At 40.2% G+C, this 23857-nt stretch overlaps 1 protein-coding gene across 1 annotated transcript in view; it reads right to left on the bottom strand.

Annotated features, from left to right (window-relative positions):
- Positions 1-1733: 1733 nt before the first annotated feature.
- Positions 1734-23857, bottom strand: part of SLC49A4 (solute carrier family 49 member 4) — a 70317-nt gene continuing 48193 nt past the window's right edge. The window contains exons 7-9 of the mRNA XM_027678989.1: positions 22918-23045; positions 12345-12527; positions 1734-9125 (exon numbers count right to left, since the gene is read on the bottom strand). Coding sequence (XP_027534790.1) covers positions 9010-9125; positions 12345-12527; positions 22918-23045 — 427 coding nt within the window. The 3' untranslated portion in view covers positions 1734-9009. The remainder of the gene's footprint in view (positions 9126-12344; positions 12528-22917; positions 23046-23857) is intronic.

Here is a 23857-nt window from a genome sequence, read left to right as displayed (position 1 = left end):
ATGGAGAAAAGAAATGGAGCAAAGCAAGAAATCTCCCAAAGAGAAACCTCACTGTGGCAATGGGACCTACAAAGCCTCCCGGGGCTGTGGGGCCCTGCTCCCCATATTCGTTTGACTCCTGAGGAGTTAAGGTGTTTTTTGCAGCCCTTAGCCAAGGATGACTTCAGTGGGTGACTGGCCCACACCAGGAGAGGAGAGCATGCTGCTCCTGGCAGCTTGCATGAGGAGTCCTGGCATGGTGCACGCTCTGGGGCTTCCCCTCTGTCTGCTCAAGCTCAACTTGCAGCAAAAAAAAAGAAAAATCCCTGGTTGGAAATTTGTGTTCATATGGTGGTGGGTGCCGAGTAACATCAGCGGCATGTCAGGTAAAGGAGAATGCCTTGGATCCCATCGAAACTCCCTGATGGCAGCCCAATCCATGCTCCTGGAGCAGGTAAAGCACCACTGCTGCTTGGCTGTCATGACCCATGGCAGGAGCGTAAAGACAGGCCCACCTACATTTGGGTGCTGCTGCTCATCTTTCCCAGCATCAGCATCCCTTGGTGCTGGGCTGCAGCTCAGAGATGCCAAAACACACATACCCAGCATTTACAAGTGGCCCCGATTTCTTACCCAGGCTCTGCTGGTCCCACGGCTATTAGACATCTGTGAGCAGCTCACCCACATCTGCTCACATCTGGGCACAGCACCAGCCTGGTCCCAGCCCAGCTGCTCCCCCATGTGTAACTGCAGTGTGGTCGGAGAGGGAGCCACTAGTGAGCTCCCAGCAGGGACGTGCCAATCAGGAAAGAGAGAATAAATGTCATTTATGTGCCAGGGTAACAGCAGAGTTCAACAACAATAAAGATAAAATAGAAACTGGGGGGAAAAAAACCTCAGAGAAGGAACAAGCACAAGGGTTTCACCAACACACAAAACTGTATCAGGGATCTGAGATGGACCCTCAGTTCTCATCCCCCTGAGAACGGAGATTTCTGTAACACAGCAAAGATAAATACAACTGGGAACTGTATCATTAGAGGCGCTTTAAGCTCCCATATATAGCCTGGAAAGAGACTGTTGCTAAGAATAGTGGGGCCCAGATATTTCACGACATGAGAGTTGACAGATTTCTTCCCAGAACTAATAGGATGTGAGGCTATTTTAAACTTGCCCTGGTAAATAGTCAGGGCATTATTGAAGCGTTGGTCCTAGAAAATAAACATGGATCAAGAGATCTCAGGTTGGGGCCATTTCAATTAAATGCAGGATAAACACAAGGAAGGTTATTATGAAGGGTCTCCTTTCTAACCCCGAACAGAGACACTGATGGTGGGAACCAGCAAAATCAACTGGCTTGCAGCATCCTGAGCCATGAGCCTGGATGAAGCAGAGTGTGAAATCAGAGTTGTGATGGTGCGGTGGTACAGCAGGGGCTGCCACTGCCACCAGCCCCTTCCCCTCCCTCAGTCCCCTACTGGCTGGGGACCCTCTGCCCCAGCTCACCTCCTGCACCCCTTGGTCTGTGGGTCCCTTGGTCCAACAGCAGTGTCAGACCCCCACCCTAAAACATCACTAAAAGCGATGGAAATCTTTCTGTTGGCTGGGTTGGGGGGTTGGATGAGGCTACATTAATTTAGACTAAACAACCTCCATTTCGTAGCAGTATCTGCAGTGGGTTTTGGCAGAATTATAGCAGAAATAAACTATTCCCTTGTGTTTTCTTGGAACTCATGAACAGTGATGGTGGCAAATCTGAGTAACCTCTTTAATGTGCAACAACCAGTACGTAAAATAACACGCACTTCATGGTCAGAGTCCAGTTTTAAATAGAAATGACATGGTGGATACGTTACATTGACAAGTATATAGTGCTTTCAACATTATTTTCTCAAAAATAAAAATAGACCACATTGGAATATTGCATACAAAATGTAGAATTTGCCCTAAAATTCTATCAAATCATTTAAAAAATTACAAAAGTAAAATGCATACAAAGTCCAGTAAAACTGAACAGTCTTACAAGTCAAGGATAGTTTACAAAGATGCTCTCCAACATGCAAAACCCTCTTACTTCTCCATATGTTCATGCAGTTCAAAAAGCCCCACCTGGTGCGTCCCATAATTAAAAGCTCGGGTTTTTCCACCTTATCAAGTACTTTTCTAAAATGCACAGCAGAAGACATTAAACTTGGTAGGGGAACAGAGATTTTAATCTAGCAAATATCATAGGCAGAAAAAATCAATATATTTGGAAAGTACATGGTTATCCTGGGGGGAGCAGGAGCTGATGGCTGGCTGCCCGTGGGGACACCCTGCAGCTCTGCTGGGCTTGCTCAGGTGACAGGGTGGCAGCAGAAAGGTCGGGGCACACAGAAGTACAGGCAGGGGTTGAAGCAAGGAAGCCAACTCTGTTTTTGCATCATGGCTTAGATTGCACATCCAGAGTATCCCTGCCCAGGGAGGGACATGTGGCATCCCCATCCCATTACAGGTGGGGAGAACGAAGCACTCCATGCACAAACAGCCCTTCCCCAAGGCCCTGAGCAGCTCTGTGACAGAGCTAGTGCAGTGCCCAGGCTCTCACTATCCATCCAAGTGTCACACAAACCTGCACATCCCCCTCTGCAAAGGAAAACGTGGGCTTGGGGTTGTTTTGGCTTTTACAAACAGGTGGACTAAGGTTGGAGAAGGGCATCAGCCTGAAGGGAAAAGCTCCCCATAAAGCAAAAAGGTTTTGCTGATGGTATTTTCTTCATGTAGCAATACAAAGTGAGTGCAGTGAGTCTGTCCAGATGTTAACAAGTGGATAAATCACATGGAGGAAGCCAGTGGGAAGAGAGACTGTGTAGGGAGCAGTTATTGCAGAGAGCAAATCTGCACACCTTGGAAAACCAGCAACTCCATGCCATGTGCCATCACTATAGCTGTCCCTGCACACATCACATCACAAATAGAAAACAAACATCAGAAACTCATCCTTGAGGAAATAAAAAATGAGACTCTTAATTGGGCTTCAGAAGACACCCCTCCTGTGCAAATAATCCAGGCGCCCACCAACATCGCAGCTCCTGGGCATCCTGGCTCAGCACTTCCCTTCTCCTGCTCTGCCCTGGTTGCTGCCCCCTCCCCCCGAGCACAGTTTCCTGCAGTGCTGCTGGGACTGAGCAGTGAAGAAGTGGGGTTGGGGCTGCAGGAGCAGGTCCACACTCCAGAACTGGGGGGGGCGCAAATTGCTCCAAACACGTTGTGATCCCAAGTAATAGGCAGGAGCCAGCACATCTGTGCAAATATTTGCTTTTGCTTGTCAAAACTTTGGACAGAGTTACATTTCTTCCTCTATTTATTAGTTTCATCTGTCTTGAAACACAAACTGCAAAAATTGTGAGCAGATTGACATCTTCTTCTGACTCCACTGGGGCTCTGCCTGCTCTGTGGCAGTTCTCCTCTGCTGGCTGAACTGACACTCCTGGAGGGAGCAAGGCAGGTATTCCTGTGCCACCCACAACCCACCTCACAGCAGTAATGGTTGCAGGGAAATGACTGGGGCCTCTGTTGATAGCTATGATCCCTCACACCTGAAGCAGTGAGCCTGGAGGCTGTCTGTCTGTCTGTCTGTCTGTCAGTCAGGAGGCAGCAGCCATGAGGCAGCATTTCTGCCTGCGCATGTTCCCCTACTCCTCCTCCCAGCCTAGATGTTGGGACCCACAGATGATGAAGTTCTTGTGTGTTTTGGCAGGGTCAGCATCTACCCTTGCACGACTGTGCATCCATGCATGTGGTGGCCTCCTTGCATACCCCACATCCCTGCTCTCCCATGTGGTGCTTCAAGAACACTGAGAATTGGTGGCACCAACATCAAATACTAAATCAATATCAAATATTCGTGTAGGGTTCCATATCAGTGTAGTAGTTGTCCTGCTAAGCTATTACAATGGCCCATACTTAGTATAAAAGAAAACTCCCCAAGCATAAAAATGCCTTTGTCATAGATACTTACTAATATTTGCAGGTGACCCAACAGAAGAAATGAACAATTAAAGCCCTGCTGTCACAGCATTACAGAGCAGTTACATCCACTGTGCAAACTCTGTAATTCCCATTCATATTTCAGTCACTGCTCACAATTAAATTGCATTTTCCTTTCTTGTACCAGCCAATATATGCACATCAATCAATTCTGCTTGTTTATGTTGCAGCGCAAGGCTACACAGTCACTTGCTCAGTTTACTGGAGAACAAGCCAGGCATTAACATCCTCATCACCTCAAACCTTTGAATTTTATATGATCAACTCAACGTAATATTTCACAGTTGAGATGCCTCCTGGAACTGGCCCCCTCCCCTTACTCAATCCACCAGCCTGTTGTTCTCCCCAGGTTACCACTGCAAACACTGACACAGCCTGGGGTTTTCCAACCCACTCCAAGATTGAAGACATCCCACTCCCACTCATTTCAGCTCTGTCAGACAGTTGAGAGTAACTGCAGGATGCTGTGAGCTTGAATACCTAACACACACAGTGTCTAGCACCTTGGCCTCTCTAGGTGTGGGAGCTAAAATTACAAGTTTCAGGCAAATTACAGTCTTTTTGTAACAGATTATTAGTTCACAATATTTGCAGAATCCTTTGGGTCTGCACTTTCTTCCTGCTGGCATGATTTTCTAAAAAACCCCTACTTTTACGTATATTAAGCACATGGCCAGCCAACCCATCCCCCTAGAATTGGCCTGGGAGCACGGAAGCTCTTCTCCACACCTCCAGCTCAGGGGAGCAGGCGGCCACAGGGGAAGGTGAAGGAATCAAGAGGAATTAATGGGTAACAGCAGCAACCAGAGATAGTAACCAGTGCTGCAAGTGGAGCCTACATATTCTAATCCTGAGCCTCCTCATGAGCAGCATGGAAACCGGCACAGCTCTGCAGCTCAGGAGAAGAAAAACCAGCAGCACTGGAAGCTGAACCTAGAGTGTTACCAATCCAAACAGAAACTAGAGGAGCAGCCCATATTTAAAATGAACTACTAAGAGAGAGTGGTCACTATGGAGCATCCTTCCCAGCATTTCCAACACAAACCATAACACATTTACCTGTGGTTAAGGGGCCCAGCACTGCTGGGGAAAATGTTCTTCAGGGCTGTGAACTTATGGGCCACGAAGAGAGGCAAATTCTTTGGCTCCCCAGGGCGCCTTCCTCTGCTGGCAAGTCACAGGCCATGCAGCAGCCAATGTCATTACTGGTTCAAAAGTTAGAGAGACTTCGAACTTTCACTCATTATTAAGAAAAACATAAACTGTTTTGAGCCTATTCTGCACTATTGCTAATTGTATAAGCACTGTTTAGGGCTCTCCCTGAGCTCTCAAACTCAAACTTCTATCAAAATGCAGTTATCCTGGCAGCTTGCACCCTTTGTAAATCCAGACAAGGGTGGACCAAGTGATAACACTTATCCAAAAATATTCCTATGGGTTGAGCTGGGTTACTGACATGAAATGGACTGCTCCTCCACTGAAGGATGCTGCTGTGGGGCACGGATGGGGAAAAAATATTTTACTGAGATGTCAGCAAGCACATCTACAGTCCTCACCTGTCCTGAGCCAGACTTGCTAATCTAATAAAATCCTTACAGTGGCAGAGCCTCTGGGATAACAGATATAAGAAAGGGAAAGTAGTTACTGCACAACTTCAATTGCAGCCGGAGAGAGGACTGTGTGTGTGAGAGGAAGAGCTTTCCAGGTACCCAAGTCAGTGCAGAAGGAGGGGCAGGAGGTGCTCCAGGCACCAGAGCAGAGATTCCCCTGCAGCCCATGGTGAAGACCACTGGGAGGCAGCTGTGCCCCTGGAGCCCATGGATGTCCACAGGGGATCAGAGATCCACCTGCAGCCTGTGAAGAACCCCATGCCAGAGTAGGTGGATGCTTGAAGGAGGCAGTGACCCTGCAGGAAGCCTGTGCTGGAGCAGACTCCTGGCAGGACTTGTGGCACCACAGAGAGAGGAGCCCATGCTGGAGCAGCTTTGTCAGCAGGACTGTTCCCGAAGGTCTGCACCCTGTGGGAGGGATCCGCATTGGTGAAATTCATGGAGGACTGTCTCCTCTGGGAGGGATACCGTGCTGGAGCTTCGGAAGAGTGTGAGGAGTCCTCCTCAAGGGATGAGACTGTGTGATGATCTAAACACATTCCCCATTCCCTGTCTCCCTGCCCCTCTGGGGGGAGGAGGGAGAGAAAACCACAAGTGAAGTTAAGCCCAGAGAGAAGGGAGGGGTGGGGGGAAGGTGTTTTTAAGATTTGGTTTATTTCTCATTATTCTACTGTGATCTGATTGCTAATAAATAAACTAATTTCCCCAAAAGTCTGTTTTGCCTGTGATGGTAAATGGTGAGTGATCTCTCCTGTCCTTATCTCAACTCGAGCTCTTTGTTATATTTTCTCTCCCCTGCCCAGATGAGGAGGGCAATGACAAAGTGGCTTTGTTGGGCACATGGCATCCAGCCACGGTCAACCCCTCACACAGAGAAACATCTACCAAAGCATTGGGATTGCAGTGAGCAATTCACACTGACTCAGAAAAACAATCAACGAGGTTTAAAACAAGAGGTTCACTCTTCTCCCCCGACTAAGGAGAGCCTGCATCTGGCAGCACTGACAATTATTTTGAACTGTTTGATGCTTTCTGGAACAGAGGCAGAATAGGTTATAGTCTGAACACTGCCTGAAGTGCTTCTCCATCTTAAAATAGTCAGGACAGTGAAAGGATTAGAAATCTCTGTCACTCGGGACAGTGCCTGAGCTGTGCAATTTTAATCTTAATATAGCTACAGTAAATTGCAGAAACAGAGCTCTGAAGAGCCATCCGAGCTTGCAGTTCTGCCATGACAATGCAACTCCAATCAGACTCTTGGCAAGCAATCCTTGGTTTCAGAAGACAATAGGTAGCAGCAGCTACTGGATACTGAAACTATTCCAGGCACTAAAACATAGTAAAAAGAAGTTGGATAGTTAATACCATTCATCCAAAAAACAGTAAGAGGATGATGCCAGCGGATCTGAACATGCTGTTTAGACTGATTTAGTAATCCCCATGTAGGTTAGCTCCATTTCCACAAAGAGTCTGCTTCAAGACAGAAAAGATCATTTAGTGGCTGATACAGGTAATGAGCTAAATCCGTTTTCAGTAACTCAGTAAATACATCCATTGCTCTGAAAACATAAAAGCAGGGAACAGCTCGTTTTATTTTACTGCACAGACACACTCCTGAGTTAAAGGTCTTAGTGGTGTATTCTCTCTTCAAAAGGAGAGCAGGCAGAACGAACAGATCCGTGTCTGAAAAGTAGCGCTCAGTTCAGGGTTTATTTGAGTGAGCTTACAGCGTTGGTGTCACCCCAGGGCCACAGAAAAGAGCCCCACACTGGAGCAGAGGGTGCTTGATTCAGACTTCTACAGACACAGAATCCTGCACACCAGGCTCCTCCAACACGTGCACCCACCCCCTGCGATAAAGCTGCCACGACAGGAAATCATTCACCCCCCGAAAAACATTCATGTCGCAGACAGCGTATGCTCGTGTTTCCATTCACAGCAGTGACTGCTTACAAAGAGGCAAACCACCATCCCCAGACAGGATCACTTAAAATAAACCTATGTAAACACATACCCTTATATAACTTATATATATATGTTATATATATAAGTTTTATTTGTGTATACATAGATATAAATATGCACGCACACACACACGCGAACACACCCCCGTAACAATAAAGCACGGAACACACACACACACGGAAATATTGTAAATGATGCTGAACTGAAATCTAAGAATATAATTAAGAAATTATTAGCAGGTTTAAAAATTGATTTAAAAAACTATTCAAAGTGTCTTTAATATTTATGTTCAAGTAAGGGCCAGAATGACCACAGATTAGTATTGATAAAAAGAGCTGGCATTAATTTCCCATATTATGCCAGAACTCATGAGTTATTTCTCATTGTCATTTCGCTATCAGCACACCTCATCAACTAGAAAGATTTTTTTTTAGGAAACAGTGATTTCTCAAGACTTGGGTTACAAGCAATATAGTTTAGGCACCCTCAATCATTAACTATTTCTAAAATCCACACACACCTTAGAGAATCAGAAGAGAACTAGCGGGACTCAGACATCCACATCCACAGTATTCAGTGTCACAAACAGGTCTTCACAGTAAAAAAGGCAGTACTGGAGACAGGGGATGGAAAGGTGACACAGTGGTGGCTTTTAGAACGGCAACATTTAGCAAGAGTGACTCTCCAGTACACCACAAATGTTCCATATTCAGGAGATACGGAACCACGGTGGTATTTCAGAGATGACTGTGGGTGCAAGTTGGGATTCAGTGGCAGCTAAAGCTATTGTTTACTTGTGCTCCAGGGTGATTACAAACACCTCTAACAACACTGCAAGGATTATTTGGGATATTTAGTATGGCTAAAAACCGTGGTACCAGTGTCTTATATCAGAAATCACTTTATTAGAATGTAAATGTAGTGTACTGTTCAATGGACATTCAATATATAAATGACTAGTGATTTAGAAGAGATCTTAAAGAAAGATTTCTTTTCTCTTTTTCCTTTTGTTAAGATTATTCCCTATTTCTGTTCTGATAGAAGACTCCAAAGATTACTGGTACCCTGGTGCATATAACTGTAAGTCAGCACACAGGCACACACACACACACAACGTACACCTCACTGCAACACATCGACAGCCCCTTAAATAGAGAGCCCCAGCTCTGGCACTGGGACCTGTACAGCAGATATATTCTCTTTGTGCATTTTGGCATCATTATCACCACTCAAGTTCCACATTTACAGCAAATCAAGGTGGTCTGGAACATAAGAACAACCCGTCCCTCACCCTCTCTAAATAAAGCCACGATTAAGTCTCGTAATTTCTTTGTGTTTCTGCTGTCCAGCTGTGCAAATCCAGGCAGATGTGCAGACTGCAAAGCTGACTTCCAGTCTCTTCCAACCCCTCACCAGTCTGGCGTTATCACACAGAGACGACAACGTCGAGATAGAGTCTGTCGTAGGATTCGCGGAAGCACAGGATGAGGAGCAGGCTGAGCAGACACGATCCTGGCAGGCACCAGTTGAACCAGGAAAACTCTGTAAAGCAGAACAGAGACCCAACCTCAATTATCAAACATGTTCTGTGTTTAAAGTGACCAAAACTTGGATTGATGGCTGTTTTGAAGGAAATTGCTGTGTTCTGAACAAAATCCTGACAGCCCTTGATTGATCAACGGTTAACAAGGTCTACGAGACTTCTCCATGGATGCCTCAAGTTATATATATATATTTATAGCCAATGCCTCCAGCTAATGTTAATCCTCCTTATGCAACCTGCCAATGAAGAGAACGGGGGAAAAAAAATAAAATCTATCATTGCTAATGGAGAATAAACCACTTCCAAAGATTCTACTCATTAGTTCTTTGATTTCTATGGATTGAGAACTAAAACAAATTAAAAGTGTAGGAAAAAGCTGGATTTGATTTTGAATCAAACCTGCTACATCCTATAAGGAGGAAAAAACCAATTCCTCAGAAGAAACTTGTGCTTAGTACAATCAATTCAATTTAAAACTAGTTGCAAAAACAACTCCTCAGAAGCCTCTTTTTAGCTGTTAGACGTAATGTACTGCTCTTAAAAGGCTGTGTTCCATATTCAAGAAATCCTATCATCTGATATTTGCCTACTAATTAACAGTTTTATTAATTTTTATTTTCAAACTAAGTGCACCACAACTTCCTTTTTTAAAAAGAATCTGTCAATTTACTGAAGAAATATTAATTTCACTGGAGATATTGTTCTATTTATTTTTTAAAATTTTCCTTTATTATTATTATTAATTTAATTTTACAGAACCTAAACTCTCCCTCAAGGTCTCTTAATCAATATCAAGGCTTCAGCACTGCTACGTTCTTAAATCTGTAATTTATATTGCTAAAAGAAAAATCACGATTTATATTACACAATGTAAACAACAAAAGTCAGAAAGCCTAAAAAATCAACCTTCAAATAACCAAATAACCTTCAACAACTCCCTCCCTGATCCACCATAAACCCAGAGGGATTTGTTTAGGTAGCAATGTTATTAAAACCAAAGTAAAATCTTCCTAGGCTTGGAGAAGACTGTGTTATGTGTTGCCAGAAGTCAACAGTTAGATGCTTTGCTATTATTTTCTGTATAATATTCTTGTTTAATTGGATTAAACAGACTTTAACTCAAAATTCCTGACACACCAAATTTAACTTCTGAATCCTTCCTATCTTTTTTAATCCAGAATTTGTGACAGCTCTGGCAATGCAGCGAACGCATCGATCGCATGAAGCCAAAGGTCAGTTTGCTTTTGTTTTTCCCTCAGAAGTCCCTGCAGAAAAGGCAAAGGAAAACACATCCAGAGGCTGCAGCTTTGGGGTGCAGGACACAGCACTAGCAGGGAGGCTGAGCTTTAGGAAGGTTTACATCTCCACTGTGGTAGATGAACCAAAATCTTGAGGGTGCTGGAAAGCTTCCAGGCTTTGGGTCCTTTACAGCATTTGCAATATCAGAGGAGAAGAGAAATCAGAATTAAAACTACTGAAAAGATTATTTGGCTTAAAAGGAAAGAGCAAAGGAACAAGATGAATTTGACTGAGTTCTGATTTATCTGTAAGCACCTTAAATGCCATTAGAGGATGTATTTGAATCAAATGAAAGCAAATGATTAAGATCATTATCAACCTCTTAAAGGATTTTTTTTAATCAGAGGAGCCAACAGCACCCACTGGCACTGACCCCCCCCAGTGACCACATGCTCTCTTGTACTTTCAATCAAAGAATGGAATGTCCTAAGCACAAATCAGTTTTTTTTTTACTTTTTTTGTTTTCTCCTTTGAAGAAATAGGGAAAATATTCCAAGTATACGGATATACCAATTTCAGGTTTATCCTTACCTGCATTTACTGATACCTGCTAGGGAAAGAAATACTAGAGACCAAAAATGGCCCCAAATACCCTATTTATGAGGGAACGAGTTCACCTAATCATAATTCTTCCATGAGAAATGAGACACTGTATTCCCATCCTCAGTTATTAAGTAATGCCAAACGCTGGATTGCTACTCTGAAAAATGCTGAAAAAATTATCAGAATATTCTATGTCATCTTTCCAGCTCAGGTATGGATGTCAGAAACTATAACTCACACCAATTAATATTTAAAAAAAATTAATATTAAAAGCATACTTTAAAAGGTAAAGACTAACTCTCATATCACCCAAGGCTAACCTGGTTGGCATTCAGATTTTACAATGATGCAGTGTAACAACAGTATTACAAAAAAAAAAAATTCTCTCTGTGTTCACAGACCACAATTTGGAACAGGGTTGTCATCCTACTTCGTAATTCCATGGCAGAAAGATACAAACTATGCTGAAAAATGGCCCCAGGTTGTAACCTTGATAACTTCTAGCAGAATTCATTCTGAAATTTGTCAGTCTCCTCTTGATGATAAAACACAACATTTTAAGAAGTAAATGCACTCATGATAATACATAAAAGCTCATATTTTCTAATGCTTTACAAGTCTTGCATCATGATGCAAACGTTTACCACAACGACAAAAGACAAACCAATACATTTGCATCTTTGAAAGACATTAATAAAGACCACTTCCCTTTGAAAGCAAGTTGGGTTCTTATTTTACAGCTTAGAGTAATAATATGTATTATAGCCTACTAAATAGCAAGTTGTAAGTTATAATTACGAGTTACAAGGAAGCCAATATTTGAGAGATGTGAAGAAGTTGATGACAACATCAAGCAAAACACTGATGTGCTGGATTAGGCTCAGGACTGTCTAAAGGAATGGCTATTTCAACTTTTAGCAGTGTTGAAAGAGCTGCTCTCTCCCCTGCAATGGTACATCCGACCCACTGAACAGAGCTGACCGTAAACGGGGCATTTCTGCTCTGCCCCTCCTGGGCAATACAATTCTACCCAAAAGTACGAGATTGGATTAGGTTTACTGTGGTTTTGAACACCCACAGATATAACCATTATTAATGGTCACATTACCAGGCCTTTAAAAAAATATGATAACAATGTGTACCTTGATGCACCTGGCTACAGCAAATTTAAGTAGAATGTATCTTGCATCTAAGTAATTCCATTTTTATTAGCGTGCACATAGGAAAGAACAATTAAAATTCTCCTCCCTTGCTGCCCCATTGGGGGATTTAAACATTTGGTTACTAGAGAAATCGTATGTGCAAATCCTCCGTTTTACTGACAAAGGTATGTCTTACTGGAGAATTACATTTTCAAAGTGGCTTATATTTCTTACCTGTATGGTAAAATGTGAGGAAAAACAAAAGCACTCCCATAAACACGTTACTCAAAAAGGTGACAACTCCACAGCTAATTCCTTCTGGAACAGGGTAGACTGTCTCCACAAAGAGCTCAAAGAATATTGGTACGCTGCTGTTGAGGAATATGCCCAACAAAATGCAGGATGTGTACAGCGTAGCTATAACACAAACAAAAACAGTTATTAATTTCATGCTGGTATTTTTCTCCCCTATTCAGAGCTGCCAAGAATACTAATATGTGAATAACCAAAAAAAGCATAAACTTATTTTTATCCTCTGTGTATCATAAAGCATATCACATCCCACTAGCTTTAGGCAGAATGCATGCATTGATTTGGAAAAAATATCAGAAATACTGATTTATTTATTTATTTATTTAAACAGAACCCAGGAAGATACACTCAGTGATTTGGAATTCACTTGTAAGTATAACAAACAACAAAATTATGAATGCAGAGCATCACCTACAGTTTGATTTACCTCTGAAACAAACAGAAAATATTGTCCTCCAAACAATTAGGACAGGGAGCAATTAATGCACCAAATTGGAAATGGACATGGATTAACCTTTTGACTTAGCTCTAAAGGTCAAAACTAATTCTGCTTCCATTTTACAAATAAATACTAATGATCTACCAGATATCAAGACATTAGTATTCAGCACGGCCTGAGCTGCAACATGTTGAATCCCTTCTGGCTGCAAAAGGAAATGAAGGGCACCCAGTGCCTGACAGGAACGGGATAGATTTGATAACACAGATTATTCACTGCTGTACAACAAATTGTTTTTCTTGGACAAATAAACAGAAGAATATAGACATTTCCTCAGTAGCCTCAACTGTTTTTTTCTACAATTTCTAACACTGCCAAATACTTTACAGTGCTTAATAGAGAAGCCTATATTATCATTTAATAAATCTATTATAACTATTTGGGGGGGGAAGAGGAAAACTGAAAACTTCAGGAAAATTTAGTACCAATTTAGAAATTTAAATAAGTCTTTCCTTAGTGCTGTTTTGGGATGGGAAAGATTTCCTGACCTGCAAACTCAACAACTCGAGGTTACTGATTAAGCAAAAAGAATAAAGAAATTATTAGGTTTGAAAAAATCCCAGAAAACTCTGGAATAATTTCTGAAGTTTCCACCAAAATTATAAGAAAACATAAAGAAAAAATTTTCAGATACAAAAGTATTATGAAGTCACAGAGAAATTATTTATAGTATATTTTCACTGCAGTATGGTACAAAATCCTTAGACAATTTTTTTCATATAGGTATATAATATATAGTTATATTTCAGTTTAATTTACACTCTTCTGTCTTGGAAAGGGGAGAACTGAAACAGTTTTGTTTCATCTTCTGTTCAGCATTGCTCAAGCTTTCAATTGAGAAACTGTTAGGAAGCAAGAAACTTCCACCTTCAAAAAATTAAAAAAAAAATAAAAATCACTGTTTCTTAAAATGTGAAGAATCATGGGAAAGAGATAAAGGCATTAAAAAGCAGAAAGTGCTGTCTATCAGATTCTCTATTTGATATGGTTTGTTTCCAAGGCACAAAGACATATTTCTTTCTCTACAAAGGATTTCTCTAGACAAGAAAAGGGAGGGAGAGCTGGTCCCTGCTTTTTAAAATGTACCACAATACTCTGAGCTTTTAAGAAAAAACAAACAAAAAACCATCCCCCCCAAAAAAAAACCCAACCACCTCCTCCCAAAAAAACCATGGTAACTTTCCCAACTCTTAAATTCTTTTATCATAAACTGCAGAATAAACCAAAGAAATCAATGCAAGGTATGTCCAGGCATTGTCAGAAAGGAAGAAAAAAACCGAAACCAGTATTAGGATGTTCTTCCTAATGGGCTCTTCCAGCTAACACACTAAGAACTGATTTCCTAGTTAAAAGATCCATAGATTTTTACTGCAAGTCCTCGCCAGTATTTAAAATTTCATGAGCCACTCTTTGAACTCCCGCTTACCTCAAACACCACTGCATATTGCTCTAACTGCCTCTAACTGCTATCAGGGGTAGCCAGAAAATCCAAACATACTCGGCTATTTGAAATTTTTGTACTTGTTTAAGAAACCAACACATAAACGAAATAGAAGAATCTCTTAAGACAAATGAACATCTGTCTCTTATTACACTCAGTTGAAGATATCTATAGGTAACTACTTGCTACTTCTAGAGAACATTTCAGAACTTTCCCCAAAGAAGAGAAGGTGTCAGCCAGCTGTAATTCTGTATCAGAAACTCAAACAACAGAAATAAAGCTGCTGAAAGCCACAGCAGCACCATGAAAAGTGGAGCTGTGTACAGAGTGTCAGAGGCAACACCTCTCCAGGAGGGCTGAATTATTTGCCATAAAGAGCCAACAGCCAGGAAAGGGGAATCGCATGCCTCTGAATAAAGGCAGTCCATAGATGTATAATTTCTAGAAACTCAAGAGTCACCAAGATCAAGTAAAAAATATCCATCAAAGATTAGCAGCCATTTAAAAGATTACAACTTCAAATTTGAGTTAATCTAGTAGGTGCCAAAGTTTCCATAAAACAAACAGGAGACTTAAGTAGATCTGTACGTTTAAAATATGCTAGTTGAACTACATCATTACTCATAACTTACTAAAATGTATTAAGAGAACCAGACCACAAGTGAACAAGTGCAATAACTCTGTACTTTAGAAACTACACCCTCACATTTCCTTGTCATGACACTCACGCAAATACACCCACCAGTAAACACCTCACACTTCCATACAGCAAAGCAGCTTTAGCATCATCCTTTGGTTGCCCCTGCCTTGTGTGTGCACACCAAAAACTGCCAGCTGAATACCAGTGACAACACCTCAGCTGCAATCACAGGTAATACTGATGAAACAAGGGCTACTCATAGGTACACTCGTGTTTGGAATTAATCAGCAGAAATGTCACGGCAACAGGACAGACAGAATACAGCATCCAGAAGATGCCAATTTAAGTTCTAACATCTAATGTAAATGAAAGCTTTTAACTAGTAAGCCACAAAAAGAAGCTCTGAAAGTGAAGGAGATGTGCACATCTGAAAACCTTCCTTAATGGGTACATATTGTAGTGATGGGAAACTGTTTTTTATTTCATGTATCTGTAAATCACCCAGGGTCGTCCTCAGTGATATACAAATAAGCTTATTTCATTAATTTGGCAACTAAGTCATAAATCCAACCGGTCAACTAGACAAAAACTTGAAGAGAAGATATGCAGTTTCAGAAAAATAAGTAATAGAAAGAAGTAAAGTAAGAGTTCAAAAGTGTTTTTTGCTTTTTATTTCACACGCTAAATAGCATATCTCACATTCCAGCTCACAGGCAACAAGATAGCAGGGAGAACACTACCTGTTAACAGAGACCATTTGCTTTCCATTACAGTGACCTTGCATTGAATGAACACAAACAATTACCATGATTTTATACTGCAGAAGAACAGCTGCTAAAGTTACAGCAAATGTTCTTTCAATTAAGACAATCTTAATGACAGTCATCAAAAATGAATATGAAAACACTGACAAAAATAAAAGAAAAAAAAAAAAAAGAGATGATTTACCAAGAAACTAACATTATGTCCTCAGAACTACCAACTAGCCTGGATAGGCATACAGTGGGGAAGCATGTCATGCTATTAGTATAAAAAAGGATCACTTTTTCTTAGGAAAAGGAATTAACTGCCTATGAAGCTATGTGCAAAGTCGTATATCCAAGACAGTGGCAGCTATGGACATGAACAATGGAACTGGGCTAGGTTTCCTAAAACATGACATTAATTGAAATAATTTAGAACATATTTGTGTGCATTAAGCAGCTATTTCTCAAGCTGGTCACTGCAAAAAGATCAGGAAAACACCCATTCCAAGCACAGCTGCTTCAGAGAACTGGCCAGGAGCTGCTGCAGCACGAGGCTCAAGCCATGCTCATCTTGTCATGTTCATGCCTGAGGTATGAGGCAATCCATGCTATTCCCTCAGCACTCATTCTCCTGGCTAGGAAGGAAGCAAGGAATAAAATGTGCCTTGATAATACAATTAGAGATGTTACCAATTAGATGAATCCATGTACTGACTTGGGACTGATGGTGATACAGTGGCTTAGCATAAAGAGAAGAAAAAGTGGTAAGAAGGAAGATTCCTTCCTGGCTTCTTATCTCCTACAGGCCTTCAGCTACTGGATGGTGAATACATGCCTGTACCCCAGAAAAAGACTTTCTTTTCTCCCAACCACAAGCTGTGACAAAAGCTTTATAACAATAAAAAAATAATCAGGGAAAAAATTAGGAATTCAAATAGGGAAGTAATTTAAATGACAGAATTCACTTGGTGTCCCCAGAGGAGCTTGCAACACAGCAGGAGACTCAAGTATCTCTGACATTCAAACAATTTCCCAGAATATTCCAGGATGTTCTGCAACAGGTTTAGCAATTTACTCTCAAAGTATACCATCACTAAATGTATAACTACAGAGCCTGATCCAAATCCAAACAAAATTGATGGAAGGACCTCCAGTGATGTGACTACTTCTTATCAACCACTGGCACATGTATCTTGGCTGATTTTTAACAAAGAATATGAAATATTACCATTTAAAAAAAAAGTTTTCAGATAAATTTACACAGGCAATGCTGTATCAACTGCAAGCAGGTGGTGCAGTATTTTCTTCCAAAGTCCTCTGCCAGAATCTCTTGAACTCTGTACATTTTGTAACAGTTCTCTTCTGAGACACACTGAGCCAAGACTCACACAAATTTTATGTGGATAAACAGAAAAGTAAATAAAACAGAATATGTTCTCTTGGGTGCAGCATGCAATTCAAAGCAAAACCTATGGAGGTTTAGGGCACTGTTAATGCCCATTATAACTATATTCCAAATATCAAAGTGAAAGGATAATCCCTCATGTGGATGCAGTCTGTGTTGACTTTAGTGCTTCAGTATCCCCATGAATGATCTGAACAATTCAAAGTTAGTTCCTACCAAAATCTAAAGTCTGTTAAAGTAGAATAAAACCTCCCTACAATCTAATTCTTGCCACTGGCCATGGTAAGAAAAGTCATGAAAGAAGTCCCCCTTAATTTTTCCATGAGAAATGGGACTCCCTCAAGGTAAGACAGTAAATTTCACTGTAATTCATTTATAGGAACAAAAAAACACAATAGAAGAAAGATGTCTCTGTAGTGCACATTTATAACATCAATATGTCTCATTGTCTGGATTTCCATTCCAGCACACACTGATCGAATTGTTATGTCATGATATAGTTTTGAAAGTAACCAAAAATCTGATCAAATTTGATTTGTTCTATATACTTCTCATGAGAAAAGCAAGTGGAATTCTCTTCGAAAGCAGAGCATTCAGTTTGGAGAACTAAGAAGTAAAGAAAATACTGAGTAAGCCTCAAGATATAAAGGAGGGGGCTGGAAATTACACAATATTTGAGGTTTGCTATCAATGGATATTTAAGGTGGCCAGATTCATAGATATTCATCCCTGAAATGCTCCTCCTAAATTTCAAGCATTGTATACTGTTTAACACTGTTTTTAAAACTGTGTTCAAATAAGCCCCCTAAATCAGTTCTTCTTTAGGCACTACCTGTGGAGTTATAGAACCTGACTGCAGAACAAAGGTCATTACTCCCATCCTATGAGCGGGAAAAGCACAACAGGAGTGGGGGTAATGATTTGCCCGCAGCCATAAGCAGGTCAGTGTTTTCAGGCCACTGTTTTATCCTCTGGGTCCCCCTGCCTTATACTTACGAAGCACATCTTGTTTATAGTAAAGAAATTAAATTGAAATAATAAACCAATCAGTATTAAATTATTAACATCTCTCTTTTTCAATACTGTGCTTTGTAGATGAGGACAGAGAGACAGATGTGTTTATAATGTTCAATCTGTTGAACCTGAAAATAAAAGTGTAGGCTGCCTAACCTAAATATAGTCATCAACTCATGGAGTTGCCACCATATTCAGTGTCTGCCATGCAGCACTAGAAAAGATTTTGTAAAGCAAAATTCTGCTGAATGTGCTCATAAATATTAGAATATTCTTGACATGCTATGCTGAAAACATTCAATCTGAGCTGCGAGCAACTGGCATTGCATATCAATTTTTGGAAAATGCTAGTATTTGTAACCAGAGATACTACCAGCAATACAAAGTGGCAAGATACCGAAACTGGCATTACAATGCCTTACACAATTATTTTGGGTCAAAGTATCCCATTGTACATAAATTCACATAATGAAGTTCAGTACAAAGCAAACTAACAATGAACTTGGCACAGAAAAACAGATCAGCAGCTGTGCTGGGACTTCAATGGAGAAAACTATTTCAATGCTCGATGTGTACACAAAATTGTCTTTGAAACTGAAATGCAAATAATATACATTAAAATTAAAATTTCTTAAAATAAAATTCAGGCTTGCTTAAAATATAAACCAATTCCAGAATCAAGGTTTTTGGAGAGCTGTGATTAGCTGATGAGAGGTGTTTTAGACAGATGATACAGTAGCTATGATGGCACTGTATCATTATTGCCTTGCTTTCTTTTTTCCCCACACTAGTAATTACAGTTCATGTATATGACTCTGAATATACTTTTTATAAAATCTTTTGGAGATACATTAAGAAGTCAACAACTGACAGAAAACTTGTCTTCCTCCATGGCTGGAGGAAAAATGGAGCATACTATGCAAATGCAAAACAATGTAGGCATTACTCAATACAAACAATGCTAAACAGTATAGTTTAAAAAAAACTCTCAAATGCAGTCATTGATTTTTCATGTCTGCATTAAAGGTCTCCATTCTGTGTAATTACATTTTGTAGGAAATATCTTTAAATGATGTCGTGCCTATTTACAAGGAATTAGGCAAATATTATACGAGCAAGGTCAGGAAAATACATTTTGCTGTGACCGTTTTTTCAAATACATTTCCTCCCCCAATATTTAAACCAGACACTACTACAACTGCTACAAAGAATACCGATTAAAAGAGAAGGGTTAGTTTGTTTGTGTTTTAAAAACAAATCTTTAGAGATTTTCTTCCCTTCCCTTTAGGATGTATAATTGGCCAAACTCTCATCTTTTTAGCATTTAAAAAGTCTGCTTCCATGTAAATGTACCCACCTAAGTGCTTGCTCTGGAGACCAGGTGGGAGACGGGCAGAGGGTTTTCAAAAGAGGGAAATGAGCTGGGTATTGGGGACTCACCCAATATCCACATGGTAAAGGAAAGACTGGTTCTGGATTTGGGGAAACCCCTATCAAGGTCTGCCTATGCAAACTTTATTCATGGATCAAGCAGCTGTCAGGTGAGATGTGGCAGATGATTGTTCACCTCTGTGGTGAAGCTTCCTGCCATAACACCTGGGCCAATACAAGGGCTCCCATGAAGTGTCTTGCCTCCTCATCAAAATGCCTTTCCTGACCCATGGAAGAGCTCCCTTTTAATGGTACCAGCAGTCTGTCAGATCATGTGGATATTTTAGCAGTTTCCAGGTACTGCTGAAGATGGCAATGCATATGGTTTTGTAGGGCAAAGTCTGACTTGTTCAAGAGAACAATGCTGGAGGCAGGCCTCGAGAGGAGGGGGAAGTCCCTCCCAAAATGGGAGCTAGATACTTGGAAAAGATCAAATATACACCCCCACAAGTTTCCATATCAGTTTTGAACCCTGCTTGGTCTGCCTCAGCATTTGAATGAGGCTGAAAGTGTGGACTGAGATCCATCACTGGCTCAGCACTGCCAAGCCCAACACTTGTGCTCTTTGCCACAGGGCAGGAAGAAGTGGAGGAGCCTTTTAACCTTCTATCAACATCAAACCCTGCTGCCCTCAGTAACACAACAATCCCTGCTTTGCAGCAGGTGTTCAGTGCTGCCTGAAAAGTGTCTCTGGGACACAAAGCATTACATGGACCTCTTCTGAAAAAAAAAAACACCAAAAAAAACCCAAAAAACAAAAACAAAACCAAAAACAAACAAACAAACAAAAAAAAACAAAACAAAAAAGAAACTAGAGATAAAAAGAAAACTATGAGGAAAAGAAAAAAGAAGGGAAGAAAAAAGAAGAAAAAATGAGGGAAAAAATGAAAAAAATTAATGAGGAAAAAACTCCACAATGACTGCTGCTTTTGTTTTGCACATCTTCCACCTCTACAAAAACACACAGAGGATAACTACCCGGCAGCCCACTGTCAACATTAGTCCACTGAGGATGCAGAGTGACTTCCACCTTTACCAGCTACCACAAATCACTTCCCAAAGCTGCCAGCCCACGGCCTGCATTTGACCTCCTGTGTTTGTACTCTGATATACTCTACATCTCAAACTTTTAATTAAAAGGAGAAGAAAAAAAGAAGTTCATCCAAATCAATTCAAATGTACCGTTTCTCCCAATTACTGTGAATGCAGAGGTCATCATCATATTGCATCATTACATTGAGGAATAATCTAGCATGAAGGCCTATAAATTAGCTTAAATAGCTTGTGTGTTTTCATCCATAACAGCATATTTCATAAAGATATACCACTGCTTTTCTGTGTACAAGAAGCTAAATTGAACAGGCACATTACATCTCTTTTATATGAACTTTAATGAGAAGAGCCTGATATGAACCTTCCCCCAGCACCTATCTATGAAATTTAAATATAAGAAAAAAGAGATCTTATTTGGTGCTTGCACATTAGACTGATGCTTTTGATTGACTTTTTTTTTTGAGGAATGCACCACATTGCTGGCACTTCTATTCAAAACAAGCTTTTGTTTTAAAGGAAAGGGTTCAATATTTACAGAGACATATATAAGAACACTACTGACATAAAACTCTAAAATATAATTACAACTTAATCTAAGGAATCATCCATTTTAAGAGAAATAATAGCTGCATGAAAAGAACAACCCAATCCCCAGATTTTTATCAAGGGATGCTAGTTTAGGATACTGTATATCAAACCTCAAATACCTTACATACTTTCATGTCCTAACAGTGGATCACCTTTCCAAAAAAAACACTGCAATGCACGTACATGCTATAAACAAGTAAAAATTCTTATAGAACCCATGTCGCATGCTGAATTCTTTACAAAAAAAATAAAGCAAAATCAGAGAGAGCTCCATCAGTTTTATTTTGGAGTACTGGTGAGCACATACGTAATGACTTTCACCTCTTGAAACCTTTCCACTTCATTCTTATGCATAGACTTGAAGAGACATTTATGTATTTGGCTTGTTGCATCAATTCAGAGGATAGAGTTACTGTAAAAATTTACATTACTGCAGGCTTGTAGTGACGAAGCAGGCAAGCACAAGAATAAAGCTTTTATTGCATTTATTTTAGATTTGATGGAAAAGTGTAGTCATTTGGTATGACAACAGCCATCATGAAATTTCATTTGTTTATTGATTAAATTATGTTTTATTTAAGCAGAATTTTTTTGAAAACATTGAAATTTCAAGATAAAGCACAAATTGGACCTATCCATCCAGATGGTGTTGCTCCTGAATTGATCATGTATTTCAATTTGCTGTACCCACTTTAGTTTATAGTTGTGACATTTGCAATGCACCAAGGACACTCACTGAAAATCAAAGTTAATTTGAGTAAAACAGCATTCTATATACTCTCCACACCAAACTCTTTAATTAAAAATGGGGAAAAAAAGTTTTCATTTCTCCTATAATGCATAAGTTGCCTATAACAAAGACCGTACTTTATTTAAAATGGATTTACAGAATTCTTTATTAAATAAATATATTTTTAAATCTCAATGGCTTAGGTTTTACTGTAACTCATTACTCTGTTGAAGGTCTTGGAATTACAGGTGGATCAGTCCTTTGGTGCAGATAAGGTGAAGGACAGATTTTTAAGAACTAAGCAGCACTAATTTTCAACTAAGGGTACAGCTCGCTGGCAGCCTAAGTAGACCTCTGAGCTTTTTCCCCACTCCTGCCAACAGCTTTTTTTCCCGTCTTTTTGAGGCACAGGCTGAGTTAATTTTGGGCTGGAAGAGTTCCCTGAACCTGCATGCAGGTGCAAAAAAAAGAGGACAGCACTGCGCAGGGACAGATTTAGATGGCTGAAAATACTATGGGTCACCTTGGTTTGAAATGTACCACATGTTTCCAATAACTAATATAGGTTTCAATCCCCTAAACTCCCAGACATAACACTGTTTCTTATATGCAACACTACACCCATTCATCTGATTTTTCTTGATTTATTTCTCACCTCAGTTATTTCAAAAGACTCAAAGAAGAAAAACACTTTATCCCCAAATCAAATTCAAATGTGTATTCTGGGTTCTTATTATTGGGCTTTTTAAGTTTTTAACTTTGTTATGAAGTCATTCAAAGCTGGTAAAAATATTTCTGATTCAATAGGTTTTCTAAACATTTTTTTTTTGTCTTAATAGAACTACTGTATTACTAAAGATAACAAACCAGGTTATAAGACAGTAAGACTGCAAATACTTGTCTGCAATATCAATTATAAATAATAGGAATTAAAATCATTGTCGATACCTGTGGTTAAAGGCAGATGAGTGACACTAGTTAGACAGGTGAGAGTAAACCAGGTTGATGCTAATGTTGCTCCAGATAAAAGCAGCAGCAGTATAAACTTCAGCATGCCCCTGATAAAATCTGCAAACCTGAAATAAAAGCACAGATCAGAGCAGTACAAATGCTGATTTTCATATTATTTAAATGCAATGCCTGACAATTAATTCAGTATATTCCCCTTAAACATTTTGGAGACTATAAAAAGAATCTGAAAGTTGTTTCTCATTTTCAGGAATAGAAAAAAAAGGCGTTTTTATAGAATGGTGATATTTCTAGCTGTCAAGCTGAAGAGCCACAGATTTTTTAGCTGTCAGGAAATAACAACCAAACCAGAACAATTCTCAAGGCATCAAATGAAAACACTTGGTATAGAGGAATGGTTTGTTTTTTTTTTCCTTCTGCATTTGTTGGACACAATATCACACCACTACTTCCATCGCTGCTTTGTCAGGGTTTGCCAGTCTCCCTTGGCAGACACAGAACTCCATTAGCATATGAGGAGGCTGCTGTGTTTCATTCAAGACATAGTTAAGTGTCCAGATTCATTTCTGTGGGAAATGACAAAACTCCAAATACCAGAATCCCAAGTTGAAGATGACAAGGAACAGCTTCTGAGCCCTTGGATGTGCTGGTGATGAAGCTCTTGGTGGCTTAGGCAAAGGAGGAACTCTTTATACAGGGGGTCACTCTGCCAGTGGCTGTTTTGAGTTGAAATGTTCCAGAAACCAAGAGCTTGGTGTCACTCCTCTCCTACACATACCCCGTTGACAGTCTGGGGAGCACAGTCCCACAAGCCCTTGGGTATTCTGGCTGTTATACCACCTGATGGTACAATTGCTTTTTTCATTTTTTTTCTTTTTCTTTCAAGGAGATGGGGATGCATTTGACCAGTGCTTGCATA

This window comes from Neopelma chrysocephalum, unplaced genomic scaffold, assembly GCF_003984885.1.
Source record: "Neopelma chrysocephalum unplaced genomic scaffold, ASM398488v2 Primary Assembly neopelma1_44, whole genome shotgun sequence".
In the NCBI taxonomy this organism is placed as follows: Eukaryota; Metazoa; Chordata; class Aves; order Passeriformes; family Pipridae; genus Neopelma; species Neopelma chrysocephalum.
The sequence above is the reverse complement of the archived record's forward strand: the minus strand, read 5'-3'. Positions and strand labels throughout refer to the sequence as shown.